Below are 18152 nucleotides of genomic sequence, written 5' to 3'. Positions count from 1 at the left end.
ATTAAAATGCAATTCTCGTCGCCCCCATCCACGGATATTTAATTAGACCGAAGAGCAGGGCTTCCACTGTCTTTTTTTCTTCTTCCCCCTGTTCTAAAACAAGCTCTTCGGATTTCACCTCTAAGGCATATTTTCACTCTGTAGCTCGTTGGTTAAACAAGGGCATGTATCCATTTGTTAATTGATACAATTACGCATTACGCGTAATGGTCACGTAGGTCTCCTGGCGCGCATCAATCACTGGTCTATTGACCTGCCAAATAACCCCCCACCCCCTCTCTCTAAATCTCCCCTGCTACAGGACCCCCCCCCCCCCCCCCCCCCTTCTCTCTAATAGAGAAAGATAGAAACATCATCGTCATTAACTCCGGGATGGACCTCTGGCCATGAGTGCCAGAGGCAAACAAGGGGTCGACAATAAAAAACAGGAGGTGTTATATATGCAATATATGTAGGACATAAGAGAAGTGATTATAAACGAAAATATGTATGTATAATACACAAGAGACGTTTTGGAGATTCTTATTTGCCCATAAAATAAATAAATTTGGACTTGTTTGTGATAATACTGGTTAAAATATCTGCAGTTTTTACTGATTTATTTATCTACACAGTGATTTCCATATGATCAACTCTAACACTGTTGTCTGTATCTCTGGCAATTCAGGGAGAGAAGTGTGTTATAAAAGCGAGACACGGCAGAGCGCAGTGCACCTTAAGAAAACCCTGCGTTGGACGTGATTGGCAAAGACATTATTCTATCCTTGGTACCCTGCCGTTGCGGGATTACAGTGACGTCACGCTGATACCCTTGCATGGACGAATGCTAAAGAACTATGGAGCCACAAATAATAGCACAAGCAGAGTCCATATCTTGCAAGTCTTACGTTATCCTTTAAGCCTCCTTCAGCTAACACAACAACAACAATTTTTTTTTTTTTTGCACTTAATGACGCTTAATTTCATTTCTTTATCGGGTCCTTTGGGGGGGATTATTCATTCATATAAAACAATCTGCAGCTGGTGCCAGCCCAAAAGTCTCCCTCCTGTGAGTGAAGTCATCTATTATTGAGCGAAAGGCCGTGCGTGGAAATGTGTGTAAGACGGTGGACTTGAAGTAGAAATTGGTTGCAATCGATCAAGGGCGAAGAATATTGCTGATGGTAACAAAAGAAGCAGCTATGTCTTTCTCGCAATTTGGATACCCGTACAATGCATCTTCACAGGTAAGACACTCGGCTTTTTTTATTTCTACTAACTTTTGTGTAACCACATACATTGTTTATTTTTGCACGTTTTCTTTTATTTTCCCTGAGCACTTTTCTCCTGTAAGACACATGTGTGGACGAGTGACTGCTGTGACACGATTGACAGTTTTGTTTTTTTTCGCCTGCTGCAGTTGTTGTTGAGGCAAATATCGATATACACGCGCCCGTGTCCAATTACACTGAATTATGAATGAACTCACGTGTTTTTTTTCTGATGACAATAGAGATGAATGTCACCTATTGCGCACTGCGAGGTGTAACTGGGCTGTAGCTCGTGCTGTGGCCACACACAACCGCCAACTTTCTGTTTGAAATTTGCTGGGACATGTAGACACACTGGATTGGTTTTATAGCTTTTAAAACTTGTTAAAATAGGTTTCTTAGATTTTCAGACACGTTTATTGCGCATGATGACAAGTTTGAAGAAGCTGAGGTGGATAAGGGGGGACAGCTGGCAAAGTTCTCAGCCAACTTTTATCCCGATAATGTTTTTAATGTTTAGAAGATAGAATGTAAAATTCTGATCTTTTAAATTCACAACACATTGGAAATTTACTTGACAATGACATTGATTAATATTTTTCTCATCCAGTCCAGAAGTTGAACTTTGAAAGCGATTATAAACATGAACAAGTCACTTTTACGCACGGATTACGCACATCTCCTTTCGTAACATTCACTCAAAAATGTCCATTATATGATGTAATTTGCTTTCATATGCAGTACTATTTTTTATTAAACACGAAAATTACTAATCTTGTGGCATCGCGTATTGCACTCGTTTCCAATACAAGATAGTATCTCTCTCCATCCACGATCATCTAAAAAAAAGTGACTTACCTTGAAATAAGGCAGGTCACAAGTTAAAATAATGACACCTGATTCAAGCTAATCGTTCTCATGTGCATAAGAAACAAACAAACTCTCTTCACATGTCTTCGCTCGATCGTTTTTAGACTCGACACCACTGACAGCACAACTTGTTTAGATGTGAGCACCTTTTTTTTTCTGCAGCGCACCAGCCACATTCATTTCAGCGCTTGTCACAGACATCCAGATATAGGAGCCGGCACAGCCAATGACCATGTCTGTCCACGATTCTCTTCATGCAGTTTTTCGTGTCGGCAAACCCCAGTACGACTTGCTGCGATTCGATTTCCAGGTCGGTGTCTGACGGGACGGCGGGAGGCTCCCAGACCGCCGCTGCCGCCGCCGCCGCCGCCGCCGCCTCCTTCTGCTGCCCGTCCTACGAGAACCGGCTCCTGGCGAGCAGCCGGACGGAGCTGAACGCGGCGCTGGGGATGTACGGCTCCCCTTACGCCGCCGCGGCCGCCGCCAGCCAGAACTACGCCAACTACTTCCCCTACAGCGCCGACCCATCCGCCATCTACTCCTCTCTGGTGGGCTCCTACTTCAGCCTCGATTTGATGCGTAAAGAGGGGGGGGGAGGAGGAGAGGAGGGGGGCTCGGGCTGATCGATCAACAGTGTTTGTTTTTTTTGTTGGATCAATTTAACGCATCCACCACGACAAGCCGTTTAATCCTGCAGCCAGTCGTGTCTTTGTTATTCTTTGAAACAAGTTACAGGAAAGGGAACTGTCACTGAGGTGAAGGGCAGAATCGTAGAAAGAATACCAAGGAACTTTCTCTCTTCAATCTAATGACATGTGAATATGAGAGAGTGATCCGCCTCCTTCATTTATTACTTGTTTAAAAATATTTACACTTGTGTCTTTTGCAGAAGAGGAAAAAGTAAAATGAAATGATTCCACATTCACTGTGATGCGAATAAAGGACTAGATGACTTGTTAAATGGGCTTTTGGTAGCAGCTGAAACTTTTCTTTAATTGTTTTGGTATTTTTTAAACTTTGAAATTTACTGTCCATGAAAAGGCTGCTTATAGTTGACCTTAAAACAATTCAAAAAGTGTTGGGATAATCAGAAAATAACTTAGGAATACAAATATAAATTTGTATATTATATATTAAACTTGTTAAATTATAGTTAACAATGAAAAGTTTGTCATTCCTGCGATTTTATGTCAGTTTGATAGTGAGACTTGGTTTAAAAGAATTAAGTCAGAAATGTATGTAAATCAAAAAATCATGAGAATGTTGAGCAATAAACCTGCAGTCACATTTCTTGTTGCACTGTTATAACAACCCTCCTTCCATTTGACAGAATCCACAGTATGACATCAAGGACAGCACATCCACTTTACACTCTGGCATCACTCAGACCGCTGCATACTACCCTTATGATCCATCACTGGGACAGTATCAATACGACAGGTAAGGACTGGTCTTTTGTGGTAACTAAAAATATGAGCAATACCAGCTTGAGTGAACTTGGTAAAAAAAAGTATTTCACCAATGATCAAAGCAGCCATTCACTTGTGCCACATGAAGTTCAAAGGTCAGAGTGTAACCGCATACTGATATCTGCAGGGAGAGAAGTGTGAGTAGTCTGATATCCTTCATTAACCGCTCTAATGTGTCTGTTTCTGTGTCCAGGTACGGGACAGTAGACTTTAATGGCACGGCCAGACGAAAGAACGCGACTCGCGAAACCACCAGCACCCTGAAAACGTGGTTGTATGAGCACCGCAAGAACCCCTACCCCACTAAGGGAGAGAAGATCATGCTTGCTATCATCACCAAGATGACCCTCACCCAGGTGTCCACCTGGTTCGCCAACGCCAGGAGGAGGCTAAAGAAGGAGAACAAGATGACGTGGTCACCAAAGAATAAGGCCGGTGATGACAGGAAGGACGACATGAAAAGCGACCAAGACTGCGTCACCAAAGGTAACCAAGTCCAAATAGAACTTTGGTTTCTCACGTGACTTTGAGAAATATAGGTGCCGTAGCAAAGAGGTTTCTGAGCAAAGTACATTAATAATAAATCTACTGAAATGTGTTGCCTTAAAATCTACTTTCTATCACCTGCAGATCCTAGTGATTGCAAGGATGAAAAGGATCTGCATCTGAGTGATCTGGACGACATGGACGGAGATGACTGTGACAAGCTGGACAGTGACTCTGAAAAGGGAGCTGCAGACGAGCATGACCTCCAAAGGACCATGGCAGTATCCGGAGTCCCTCAAAAAAGAGACTGCAACTCTGAGCTGCATTTGAGTTTAGCCAACAGCTTCCACGCATTCCCCTGTGCCATTAAAGGCCTCACCACTCTTCCTCCTCTCCCATCCAACTTCATGGATCCTGTGGAGTCCAAGGCACCCTCCTCGACCAGCCCCTCGGCAGGAACTGTGTCCCTGTCCCACTTTGAAGCATCGGACAAGCCGCGGATCTGGTCTCTGGCTCGCACGGCGGCCTCAGGGGTCATACTGAGCCCTCAGCAGCACGGCTCCGAGCTGAGGACAGGCAGCTCAATCGGGGACTGCCAGCTCCAGAGCCCCAGGCTTCCGATCGGACAGTGTGGGGGTATGAGAGGCCTCCATGAAGCCATCAGCGTCACCAACACTGAGAGCCCCTTTTCTGAGGGCTCATCCTTGCACTCGAAAGTCTACGGCACTGGCAGCTACAGTCACAAGGGCCTCCAACTGCACTGCTCATCCTATGCTGCACTGCAAGACACATGTCAATACTCCGCCATTGAAGGTTTGTGAACTTCTCCTTAAATTTTTAACATACTCTATAATAAGGGATGAATCTGGTTTAAACTTTCCCCTGTTATACACACAGACAGAAATAACCAGTATATATTACATCAGCTTTGACAAAAATGTTAAAGCATTATTCGTTGTGAATCTGGATAGATAAAATATAATTTCTAAGGTTAGGAAGTGACAAGATAGTGCCAGCCTGCACCCTGTGGGCCAGTTTCTGAAAGATGTGCTTTGATTCGGGTGTGTGCAGGATTCTCTGGTGGCAAAGTAGAGACGCAGTCGTCGGACCTCAGCGAAGCCTGTGGGACCGTGCAGGATGACAAGGTCACTGCATTCAGGACGGTAATGAAGAGGTGAAGCAGGTGGGCATCTGCACTGAGCCGAAAGGAAGCAGTGCAGCCAGAACACACAGACAAACACACACACACACACACACACACACACACAGGGCAGAGAAAAAAAACACTTACTGGTGAAAACACACTGATTCTCACCTGTTGTTAAATATCTGTTGTTTACTATTATTCTATCTAATGTCTGCAACATGAAAGGCTGCCAATATGCATGATGTCACCACTAAAGTATAAAAGGAGCTAAATATCAGACCAAATATTAACATTTCTATTGCAATAATAATATATTTAAAAATATTATTAAGAGAGTTTATTCCCTCTAATTTATTGAGTTTATTATAACTACTGCTGTCATTTTCTTCCGCTTGCAGATCTTTGGAAACTGCACCACCATAAATAAAGAGACATTTATTATGCACTAAAGGACACACTGGTAGAGCCTCAGTAGGACGCATGGGAGCAACCTGGCGCCGCTGCAGTGAGAGCTGTCAAACTGTGGACGTGGCCATCATTTTGCACAACATTGTTTTCTATGGTGTTCAAAGACTTTATGCAAAAAAAATTCTACATGCAAAGGTGTGAAACTGGCCACGTGAAAACGGCCGAATTTGTGTATGGCAATCGTGTAGTGTAGCAAAACGTATTTATTTCAGTGTGTTTCTCTGTATTTATTATTCGTGTGTCATGTTTGTTTGTTTTATTATTTAAATGTGTTTATCGGTTGGATTCCTTTAAGTATTTTTGTTGTATGTTCAACTGTGGCTTCGTGTCATTTCGCCTGATGTAAAGCTGACTTTAAAAGGACTGGGTTCCCCTGTGACTTTTGGAGATTTGTTTTGTCATTGTGTTAATAATGTGAGCTTCTCCTGTGTTTTACCATTGATGATTTTTTTCTAACAATACAACTTTTTTCCAAGAGTTTTTCTGTGTTATGGTTATTCATGCAGCGGAAACGTCCAATTAAAACATTCACAGAAGTGCATTTGATCAAAGTTTATCATCTTGACTCGGTGCGTAAAAGGCGCAGCGCCCGCTGAGGCTCATAACGCAGCGGAGGACGTGAGTGAAATGCACAAGTTGCGGAAGAAAGGGGGACATTATCTCTCTATTGTCGGCGTCTAATCGGAAGTGGCATCAAACACTTTGTTACTGTTCAGGCCGAGCATGCGAGGCAGGAATATGGAGGATGAATGCGCGCTTTGTCCCCTGTGTAGCGAGCCGCTGCACTAACTTAACATTGTGTTGATTAAAAGGTCATTTGTAGGATCAAACCCGGCAGGGAGATTCACATGGTCCATCAAAGTGTCCTTTGATTTGTCTGTTTTGCCATGGTCCACCTCGTTATGTGCTGTGGCTCTCCTGCCGCTCATGGAGACAGCTGTAATAAGATGATCACTGCAGTCTGTGGTGCGTCATGGCACTCAGCAAAAACTTTTCCACACCTATTGCGAACTTTTTAAATCAGACTCTTCCATAGAAAAAGACAAAGGGGTGCTGTGCAAACTTATTTCTGACAGTATATAAATGTAAACCCGTGCACACACCACAGAATTACTAAATTTGACAAATCCTAAATATATTTGATTGATTTGTTTCCGTCTTGATCTCCTGTGAAATGTTCTTCCATCTGCAGGAAAAACAAAAGATTTAGATTTTTACGAATAAATTAGATTCCCGTACCACCGCTGGAAATAACACCTGCAAACAGTCCCACAGCCTCGCAAAACCGTCATCTGGGGTCGTATTTGTTGGGATTAAACTTGTAATATAAAGTCTTTTCCCGTATTAAGGCGATTCAGGCTCGATGTCCGAGGCGCTGTGGTCATCCCGTGCGTCCTTGTGCCAGGGGCAGACGCACGGAGCCACGGTAAATCCAGCGGAAATATACATGATGAGGATGAGGAAGGTCAGGAATAATAACTTAGGCTTATTTAAAAAAATGTCCAGTTCATTTTTCTTCTCTGAGTAAATATGAGAAAAAATGATGTTATGAAGCTGAAGGCGAAAACCTTTTTTAATATAGGATAAAATATGTACATAGTTAATTAAATGACCCAAAAAATGGCTTGATTTTGCTTTATTGATTAACATTTACACATCATTACCAGTAAAAGGGACCCATGACATCCCTGATTGGATAAATTAAGGTCACTTGTAGGGAAATTTAAAGGGCCATGTTGGAGCTGGATGCATTTCTCATTTTTAAACTATAGAAGTTTTATGTCAGGATTCAAAACTTTATAAAAGCAGATGGGGATTAAAAGGTTCTTGGAGATGTAAGAACAAAAAGGACCAGTTCACTCCACCTCATATGGGGCCGGATAATAAGTGAATCACTCAGTCTGATGGCCTGTGTAACTGTCCGCCTGTTAATGACAAGCTGCTAACTGGAAGCCCCTCTCTTCCTCCACAACTGTAATCAGTCATGACGCATGATCAGTTGGTCTTTACATTAAAACGTAGGGTTGGTGTGTATGAAATATTTACTACCAAATTTAATTAAATTGAGGTGGGGGGTTGTAAAGGAGAGCTGCCTTATGATATTGAAGGTAATGATGCATGCGCAATGGGATTACCACCATGGCGACGTACCTGAGGGGAAACGGCAGATAATGGCCATGATGGGCTCATATAGCAGCTTACGCCTGGAGCAGCTAACAGGTCAATTAGTCCGTCCTATACACAGTGTTTTACATACGACTAGAGCAGTTGCACAGAGCAGAGACAATCAGGCAGATGTGTATGGACGCCGCGGATCAGAAACCACATTAGCCTGCTGCTATTCACATCTCTACCATTGGAAGAAACCCACCATTTCAACAAGTGAAAAATAACCTAAAGGGAAAAAAGAAATGAATAAAAACTGGGGATAACATTTATTTGGTGGGTTGTGGTGAACACAGGGGGAGGGGGAGGGGGAGCTGTACGAAAGTAAAACATTTTCTTTGTCTGTCGTCTTTAATCTGAGGTCAGACATGAAATCTGTGGCAAACTACCGTGTTACGGGATAATAAGTTCCTTAGGTAGCCTATATAGGTCTATGCAGGACTAAAGCTCCCTAATACACGCCTTCCTGTTGGAAAATTAAAATTTTCATGCGGGGGGGGGGGGGGGGGGGGGCATGTTTGCATAATCCAAAACAGATTTTTGATAATCTGTGAATGAGGCTAAAAAAAAAAAAGAAAACAAGCGAGGGTTAACATGAATACTTAAATAGGTTTGACATTATTAATCTGTGACCATCATGAGCATCAGAACATGTCTCTATATATGCTTATATAGCTGTTATTATTATCAAACCCTTCCATAAGTGTACAGTCAATCTGAGCCCCCACACCTCCGCTGCTCTGGTGGATCACGGAGCCTTTTCTTGTTGCTGCCGACACCCTCTGCTCTTTTCAAGTCAACAGGGCACTTGACTGTTGGACTCAGTGTTTGGAAACAGGATTATAATTGTAAACGTGTTCAGCTGCATATTTACCTTCAAATAAAAGGTAAACACCATGTCAAATGTAAAAGTTATTTCATGTTGCTAGGCGACTAATGACACAGTTTCAGCTATGAACCACTTACAAAATATAAAATGGAGACTCTGATGTCCACGTGCTGCCGTTTTTCTCTTTTATAACCTGCTATTTTTTCAGCCTCTCAGTCGCAGCAGTGACCATAATCAAGGCTCAGAATTACAGATCAGAAAGTGCAGAAATCTAACATGAGTTTATAATGACTGCAAGGTCACTTGTTACAGGTTGGCAAGTTATATTTGAGGAAGTTAAGTATGGGCTTTATGACTCTCTGAACATGAGCGTGACCTATTTAGAGTGCATGGGCCTCTCGTATCACAACTATTTTGGACTGCAGGAAAGTACTGTAAGTGTGAATTTTAGCACTTCTGCGATCAAGGGCAACTCCATCGTGTCATCCACATGAATATCGTTCTAAAGCTCAAACCTCGGGGAGGAATGGATGAAGTTAGCGAGCGCAGTTATTTAGAGATCTACTCGTTAAATGGTTTCGCCTTTTCTATGCATCTTGTAAAAGGTTGTCAGATTAATGTCTGAATATAAATAACAACGTAAAAAAGTAAACATGTCGTGTGTGTGCACTTACAGTCACACACACACACACACACACATACACACACAAATAAAGACATCCCATCCCTATAGTAGATCACTGGTGTGAACAACACAAATTTAGTGCGTGTATTCTATATCTCTTGACCTCTAAAAGAGGATGAAACCAGTTTCACAGTGAACGTGAACTGTGCTATGTTGTACAAAATAATGTTTCAGGTCAATGAGGGGTTAACCTCTGACAAAACACTGTCAGGCCCATCCATCACATGGGCTCTTTACATTTAGGCCCCCTACTTAATGAGCATGTGCACACAATGTAAACGTGTATGAATCATTCTGACACGATAGCAATGGCCTCTTGGTATAAATAGGAGCCATAACAACAACAACAACTACAACAACATACCAAACAATAATTTGCCCTGTGGTCTAACAAAAGAGCCTGCATGGAGGTGCCATTTGTTGTGTCCCACGCTGGGCAGCTTAGGCTCATAAAACAAGTACCAAGTCTCTGTAGCAGTGGCTCAGAGTTCAGATGAGGGGGACAATATACACACTTCATTAAATTTTGTCAAAAGGTGCAATGAAATGTGTGTGGGACATTGTTTCTGTGCATGTCTCCCTCCATGGAATTTCTGATTGCCGATGTTGCTACAAGGTCTCTGCTAATGAGTTTTGTCAAAGACAATTATGGACTTGGGGGAATGGCCAGAGAAGGAATGAAAAGCTGGCTTTGTGCAGTTTGTGGTAGATGTGGTATTGTGACCCCTGCTTTTTTTCTATACCCCGTGTTTGACCTAAGCTTCATGTCCGGAAAAAAAAATCCAGGCCTCCGTTCCATTATCAGCGGTGAACCCGAGGCAGAGTGATCTGCTCCGGCACCTTTGCCCTCTTCATATTTCACATTCCAAACCTGATTCCAATGCGCCAGGCTCTATCAGGCTGGGGCACAGAACAAAGTGATGCTAGCGCTGTCATTTCCCAGGGCCTTCTGTCTGCTGCAGACCCTCTGTGAGCATGAGCAAGGTCTTTGAGTAGTAAAGACCGATGTGACTCAAACCGTGGACATCACCTTTTTAACAAAACCTTAGATCTATGCTTCTGCTAAACCAGAGGACAAGGAAGAGGGGAAATGGTGCTCACAGAATAATTTGACTAAGGGTTGTCAAGTTCACTATAAACTCATACAGCAATAAGCAGGTCAAATGGCTCCAATCACAATGATACACCACGAGGAAATGCAATGATATACATTTCACTGACGGCCGGCGCAACATGAGCTTCCATGTGCGGCCTGATTCCCTATCTGCAAAACCAACCATTTAAGAATCCTGAATATAAATGTCTTTAACAACAGAGATGCCGGTTGTGTCAAACACAACCCTCCCTCCCCCCAAAAGGAAAATCTCCCGCTTCATAACAGCCTGAACTGGGTGACACGCCAAGCCGATTGTGTTGTTGCGCACATAGTACTGCACAGTTGGTTAGCTCACTGGCGAATCAACAGCCAAGCTACTGTCAAGCCTTGTGCTAGATGTTTTGGAGCAATAATGATCAGAAATTAATATTTCACTTAACTTTAACAGCTAAAATAAGTCCTCATGCTTGTTTGGGTGCTCTGTGTGGGATGAGCCGACACCATCGTACCACGGGACGCTGGATTTGCCATGGTGTCATGAAACCTTGCACAAGCAAAGTCAAATTATAACCTGGGACATAAAAAGCATTTTAAACCTTATTTTTTTCGGGAGAAGTCGCCAAATCACAACGTCTCTAAAGGTGTGTATATGTCCATCACCCCATCGTTTAGACAGGGACCTGATCTGGATCTTGTTCTAACTGCACGGGGTCGCAGCTTTGTGAAGCTTGCCTGAAAAGACTTAGGTTGAACCATGCAGTGTTGAACTGTGTGCACTTTTGTTCCTTGTTGTCTTGTTTGTTGTTTCATGTGTGCCTGCTCGACTGGCTGGTTTTCTGCGGCTGATCTTAGGCTGGCGTCGCCGACATCACAATAATCTTCTGTGTCATTTTAATGCCCTTTTATAATCCCCTGCATCTCATTTTTAATCTCGCTCTCTCCTTCTGTTTTTCTTCCCCTTTTTGTTAGGCATCTGTTGGCCTTTAATGCCTTCTGTTGATGCTCCATTTGACTTTTAATCAGGGTGTATCGTCTTGTAGCCTGACCACAAAGCAGGTATCAGTCCCACATTATGCAGCCTCCACATGACGTGTGACTGCAGTATACTTGAAACATCCCCTCTTTATGAATCCCAGCGCACCTCGTATGGAATTCCATGGATCACATGAAAGACGAGGCGTAGAGATCATGTGACTGCAAAAGGCAGTGTGTTGACATGACGTGGTAAAGGTGTTGCAGCCAGGGTGGGGGGGTGAATATCAATTCACTTTTATCTCTCCCTGCCGAGGTTCATTTTACATCTCATGCATACATTCTGCTATAAGAGAACTGATATTTAATTTCAAAATAGACTTAAACCAGAATTTTAAGCCATGGCTGTTTTAGCTTGTTGTCGCTATTACTTATTTTGTTTATCTACCCCCTAAACCATATATTGAATGAGTGAATGAATGAATACATAAACTAATCAATAATTCTGATATACACTAAACAATCTTTGATTATCCAGTTGTTCATTACCTGCCCAGCATCAAATGGCAGCCAAACATAGCAGCTATTTGCTGAAGAGCTGCATAGTGATACTTATTTATTGGTGTTATTATAACATATTGTTCCCCGTTGAGGAGAAGAGCAAAAAGTGAGTTGAATATTGAATTACATTTATCAGGTGGATCGGTTTGCAAATCCAAATAAATGATCATTTGGCTTTGATTTTGCACCACTACAGATAACTTTATTTAGGTGCACCAGCACATTATTTAGGTGCGCCCAAAAATGTTCACTCAATCTTTTGGCACCATCATCAAAATATTATATATGTTATACATTTTCTTGACAGTTCCCATATATATTGGTAATCTTCTTAAGTCTTGGTTTTGCCACTGATTTCTAAAATCGATTCCACAAGGTCTGGATTTGAATATATTTCCGGTTTAATTCTATATCGATTCACTAAAGATATTTTATTGTACAATAACAACTTTTAACGGATATGAAAGAGACATTAGAGAATTAAAGCTGTAAACTAAACAAGGAAACCTCTAACTTAGTGCATTAATACAAACTGTAGGGAGCAGTTATGCTCAGTTCTGGAACTGTACAGGGAAGAACAGCACAACAGTTCATCAGTTTGTCGGAAGTTGACAAGAAAAAGTACCCAGAAGTCAATGAGCCTCTATGACGTGCTTAAAAGAAACCAAAGAAATTGCAAGTGGAACAGCCATCAAACGATTGGAGGACACATTTTAATGGAGATTGCAAAGGGGTTAACGTATGTGTCTTGTTATGTATAACAAAGCTGTGTAATAATTTTACTTCAACATTAGCTAGCTTGTCACGTGGTTCAGCCGAGCCGTCATGCATGAGAGTCCGTGTTGCACATTGGAGGCATTGCTGTTCAATGAGAATGTAATTGGGGTCTCCGAGCTTAACGATATTATTACTCATATCGGTCAATTCAGGGTCCTTGGGAGACACAACCAAATTCATTTGCCCACAGTAGCAGCAACAGGTAGCCAATGTGTTTACGTTACCACGGTGTTCAGAGTGGAGGAGCATTTTGGTCGCACTCTGGAGCCCTGGATTTATACCTGTTGGTTTGGTTGAACATGAAAACAAACCATTCTTTGCTAACACATTCTGCCTCCTAGTGGCAAAACAAAGTGATCAGTGCAGCTGTAATCTTTCAAAAGTATTTTTGTTGCTTAATCTAACAAAATTGAATCAAACCCAAAATGGCTCATGGAATCAAGTGAAAGAACTTACAGTGATCCACAGATAAAGTGAACATTAACTCCATTGTAAGTGTGAATGAGGCCAATGAATGAGAACATACAGAGTGTGGATTTGAGGTCGCTGAATGTCTAGGCAGTGGTGAGTTTATATAAAGTTAAAGTAAAAGCATGAAATGATATTCCAGTTTGTATTCTGGATTATTTGGAGGAATATTTCTAGAAGCATTTCTATGGTACAGACGATGAAATACATATCCCATATATCCTCTGCAGACCAACCCACACAAGTTTGTAACTTTGTATAACATGGACATAAATCACATTCAAGACAGAACTTTTGGTTCGAGATGATGGATTTGTTTAAAAAAATCAAGTCACACTAGGTTTATTTTTGTAGGATTGTACAGGTGACAGCCGGCAGAGCACTGCATTTGGACTGCACATAACAAAAAATGTTCAGCAACAGTATTCTGCAAAGCAGCGGCCTATCAATTCGCTTCAATTTATGTCTCCAATTTCCTGGGTTCAGCCTGTGCCAACACCAGTGCAGATTTGACAGATGAAGTCCAGCACGTGAAGCCGGCAGCTTGTCTCTCTTGAAGACTCTACACCTACCTACCTACCTGCACCCCCACCACCCCTTCTTCACAGATACGCAGCACAATGAGGAGCAGTAGCACCTCTAATGAACAGCTCCTCACCTGAACACGGAGTATTTCCACTACATTAGTTTCACTGGCATCATGCAGGCAGGAGGAAAAACTCACAGCGGGGCTGTGTAACAGTATGGTGTCGACAGCACTCTTCTCCACTGGGCTCTGCTCGGGGGCCTGCCTCTCTGTGTGAAGCTCCTGTGTAGGATTAGACACTGGTGTGCAAGTCAAATGCTCGCGAGCTCTAATGGCGTCTCCACACCTGCCTGACGTCTACATCAGCTCTGCTGTTCACTGTTCCTCGTGGCCTTCGTACAACGAGGAGACACGCCAAGGAATGCAGAGCCACTTCCCAAGAACCCAATCTCCATGATTACAGAAGGTATCATTACTGTGACAACGCTGACCTCAAAACCCTATGCATGCAAAGTGACTCAAGATTACACAAGTGCACTTTGAAGCAATTATGTCATATGCTGAATACCTACAGAGGGCTACTGATCAAAAACAAAAGGACGACCTCCTATAAAGACATTGTATAGGAGCCATGAAATGTGAAAAATTGCTTTGTTTGTTGCAAACAAACCAAGTGGGCCCTCATCAGTGCGACTGGGCCGTAAAGCGCTGTGCCGCACGACGAGCGAGCAGGGTGGCTGACAACAAGGCGTTGTTGTTGTGGTGGCACTATGGCGAGCCGATCGTGACGTGGCTCTGATACAGCGGAGCAATGAGGGGGGTGGGGGGGGGCAGTCCGAACACGCTCAAGATGTGCTGCGGCGAGGTAAACAGCTGAGGGGGCGAGGAGAAGGAGCGAGCAAGAGGTGGTGGAGAAAGAAAGAAAGAAAGAAAGAAAGAAAGGAGGGAGGTGACACACAGACCACACATATTCAAAGTTCACTCTTAAACACACTGCACTCATAAAAGTACTGGTCCCATTATTCACGGGTGGGATTTCTCTCTCTCTCTCTCTCTCTCTCTCTCTCTCTCTCTCTCTCTCTCTCGCTCTCTCTCTCTCTCTCTCTCATAGCACGCAGGCAAACAGCCCGAACCCCCCGGGCGGTGTCAAATGATGGAGCATCATAATTACGCCCTTTTTATTGGCCATCTTATTCCAGCTATGACTGATGCGGCACCCAACCCTAAGTGTTTCCATTTGCACTTTCATGTGGCGGACGGGGAGAGAAGCCGCGGCTCGCCTGCCTTTCAAAGGTGGGCTGACAAATATTTATGGGCTGACGCGAAGTCACTTTTAATCAGAGCCGGTGACCTGTTCCCGAGGAATCCGGCTGCTGGAACACGCTTATCTCCTCCGTAATAAATGAGCCTTCAAAGGGCCCACTGTGCTTGCATTATGCAGTTGTCTAAAAATAATAACTGACACATTTCTTTTGAATCACTCATAATCAAGAGCCCTCCCCGGAGGAGGAAGCGAACGCAGATCCCTGGCGTAAGACGGCAGAAATAAATCAATGACCTCCCTCTACTGGTCAGAGGCCAAACTACAGTACAGTGAATTAGCAGCCCTCTTGACTCTGGATGGTTTCAGGACCAGAGGAGAGGAATGTGGGTGAGGTGGTTAAGGAAATATTCTGTCAGCCTAAATTACACTTCCCAAATTCTCTTTGTATATCATATATTCTATCCGTGAACCTAATTCTCTTTAAAAAACCTGTGGTCCTATCCCTTTGAAAAAAATGGATGTGAATGCTCCAGTGTCTGGGCAGCTGCAGATGTGATGTGAAGCCAAGAAGCCATCTCTTGATGACGCACTATTAATAGAGATTACCTCAAACTTCCAGACCTCACATCCAAGCCTCTCAAGATGTTCTGTAATCTTTTGCTTTGGTTGAACTTTCTCACTCTTGTCACCCCCCCCCCCCCCCCCCCATCTGTAATCCTGCAATACGTGTAATGCTGTCCTGTTTGAAATCTAGATTTATGACACCAATATGTTCTTTTCCATGCTTTAACAGCCTATAAGGCATTATGGGAGAGCTCCCTTAGTGAAAACAGATATTTTTCTCCATATTAGGAGTTATGTGGGGAGTGATCCTTAAAAATGAAAGTCATAAATCATTTTTCCTCCACGATTATGCCATTAACGGGAGCATGGTTTTGTCGTTTAGGTCATGCTAATAGCCTGGGCTTGAGGTTGTGGCCGTGGGGGGAGAGGAGCCCGGAGCACCCTTGGCTGGCTGGAGGGAGGCGTTGCGAGTGCAATAGTTTGTCTTGGTGGTCCAGTGTTAGTGCTTCAGCTTTCCCAGCTTGATGACTGCAGACGTTATCCGCATCTGCTCTGGATTTCTCCTTTCTCTCTCTCTCCCCCTTGTCTCCCAATTGAAGATTCTATATCGGGCCTGGTTGTGGTCTTCCAGAGAGACCCCACGACAAACTCTCAGAGCATTTTTGCACTCTGCGAAGGGAGCCGGATGCCAGCGGAGCACATATTAAATTTGTTACTAATTTTAAACTTGGCACGGCGGACCACGTACTGTAGCTGCCACTAGCTCACTGGAAGGAGGCGGTTCTCGGCCCCACTGCGACCACAACCACAATACAAACAAAGCATATGGAACAGCAGCTTTAGTGTACGACTGACAGTAAATGTTTAGAAAGGGAACTTTTTAAAAATAACCCAGTGTAATAGAATTAGTGGCGGAGCGGCGCCTGGCAGCATGTGCCCTCCTCTCTCGACTCCTGTACAAGATTAAAATAATAGTTTGAGAAGCCTAACCAAAATAAAGGAAAGTATGAGGCCGTATTTGTGTTTTTAAGATCATTCTTGTGAGTCTTCTGTGGCTGGGAAATCGCTTTTTCAAACTTTTTTTTGTATTCCTGGGCTTTCCAAGCGAGCACTTAGAAAGCTGAAAACCAAAGTAGAATTTTTTTTTTAGCAGTGTGCATGGTGTAGTGGTTGATGGCACGGAGTGAGGTGTAAAATAATAGTGGTGAGGGGACACCAGAGGCACGGGTCTATGTGATCTGTGGTGTTAGTGTGAAATCACTGCTATTCGCATCCAACACAGTCTCATGCCGATTTGGATCAGCACCTTTTCAGGAAAAGGTTGCGAGGTTTGTTTCATAGGTGCCTTTCTCTGCATGTGTGTGTGTGACTATAGACAGTGTGATACTGATTGGGATAGGCTCTGGTTTCTCTCAGATTCCCCCTCTTGCCTCCAGTTCACGCCTGTTGTCTAAATGGCTGTATTAAACAGGATGTTGTTGATGGCCTCAGCTGCATCTGTCACCCATGGAACTGCAGTGACCTCTAGAGACAGCTCTCTCCACATACAGTGTGGAGGCAACCTGAGGTGCTCTGGCACAAATCAGGTGAAGTGATTGTGCGTGCATATGTGTGTCTGTGTGTGTGCGTGCGTGTCTGTGTGTGTGTGTGTGTGAGAATCGCACATTTTTATGCTAAACAAAACATGCACACACGTCATTAAAGGTGCATACCAGGCCTCACACAGCTAAACAAACACAAACACATGAGACCCCGGGCCACCCTGCAGATCGCCCTGATCAGTGCGAGGGCCATGTCTCCTCTGATCTAATATGTTTACCAAACATTCATTTATTCTTTCTCAATCAATAACAGAGCAGCATGTGTTTATGACTCTGCCTTTACTCACTCAGTTCATCTGCAGTTCATCGGAGCCGACGCACTCCTCTCCCCTCTGGCCTCCATCTCTTTTTCTCTTCCAGTCACTCTCTTTACAGCCGCCTCTGTTTCTCATACACACATGCATAAATGCACCTTTTCTTTATTTGCATTTTCTTCTTATGCTTGGTAGCTGAACTCGCACTGCAACATTAACACCATTACTACAATATGTCTGGAAGCATATGGATCAAGGACAACTTTGGGGGCTGTTGTGATTTAATGTCATATTTTCAGAACAAAAATATGTCTGCCACTTTGACAACACCAGTGCAGTAGGAGGGAGGCAAAATAGCATTTTACGGTACATGTTAGCGAATAGAAAATGTTTTGATAAGGACGCAGACGGAGACATATATATCCACCTAATTCTGATGTGCAAAACCACCACATCGAAAAAGAGAAAGTATAACCTTTAGCTGCACTATGAAAGAAGAGGGGCCGCAGCTTAGAAGAAAAAAAAAATGATTATACGGCATCTTCAAACATGCTGAACGATTCGCCACGGAGCCTTTACACCCCAAAATTCCCAAGATAGAAAATTATCCTGAATAAAATGTTCCAAGACGCATTCGTGAATCAATATCAGATGCAGGCTGAGTTTCATTTTGGGGAAACCGGCACTTGCTTTAACTCT

At 43.3% G+C, this 18152-nt stretch overlaps 1 protein-coding gene and 1 long non-coding RNA gene across 3 annotated transcripts; both read left to right on the top strand.

The window, feature by feature from the left end:
• The first annotated feature begins 657 nt into the window (after positions 1–657).
• Positions 658–6125, top strand: irx6a (iroquois homeobox 6a). Of its 2 annotated transcripts, XM_062393824.1 has the most exons (7): positions 658–1226; positions 2431–2668; positions 3451–3560; positions 3783–4075; positions 4220–4888; positions 5147–5258; positions 5621–6125. In XM_062393824.1, the coding sequence occupies exons 1-6, from the start codon at positions 1213–1215 to the stop codon at positions 5251–5253; spliced, it is 1431 nt and encodes a 476-aa protein (XP_062249808.1). In that variant the 5' UTR covers positions 658–1212; the 3' UTR covers positions 5254–5258; positions 5621–6125. The 2 variants fall into 2 exon arrangements, with proteins under 2 accessions (XP_062249808.1, XP_062249800.1); XM_062393816.1 differs by lacking the exon at positions 658–1226 and having other exon boundaries at positions 1247–2668.
• An 8785-nt stretch (positions 6126–14910) lies between these two features.
• LOC133931450 (uncharacterized) lies at positions 14911–16573 on the top strand. The gene is made up of 3 exons (XR_009913023.1): positions 14911–15063; positions 15263–15426; positions 15981–16573. It is a non-coding gene; the product is annotated as an uncharacterized LOC133931450 (long non-coding RNA).
• The last annotated feature ends 1579 nt before the right edge of the window (positions 16574–18152 follow it).

The sequence above is a fragment of the Platichthys flesus genome, chromosome 1 (assembly GCF_949316205.1).
Source record: "Platichthys flesus chromosome 1, fPlaFle2.1, whole genome shotgun sequence".
In the NCBI taxonomy this organism is placed as follows: domain Eukaryota; kingdom Metazoa; phylum Chordata; class Actinopteri; order Pleuronectiformes; family Pleuronectidae; genus Platichthys; species Platichthys flesus.
The sequence above is the reverse complement of the archived record's forward strand: the minus strand, read 5'-3'. Positions and strand labels throughout refer to the sequence as shown.

Coding starts and splice junctions, on each gene's coding strand:
- irx6a (XM_062393816.1), top strand. CDS start 2,375: ATGCAGTTTTTCGTGTCGGCAAACCCCAGTACGACTTGCTGCGATTCG. Junction 2,669..3,450: donor CCGCCATCTACTCCTCTCTG/GTGGGCTCCTAC, acceptor TCCATTTGACAG/AATCCACAGTATGACATCAA. Junction 4,889..5,146: donor TCAATACTCCGCCATTGAAG/GTTTGTGAACTT, acceptor GGGTGTGTGCAG/GATTCTCTGGTGGCAAAGTA.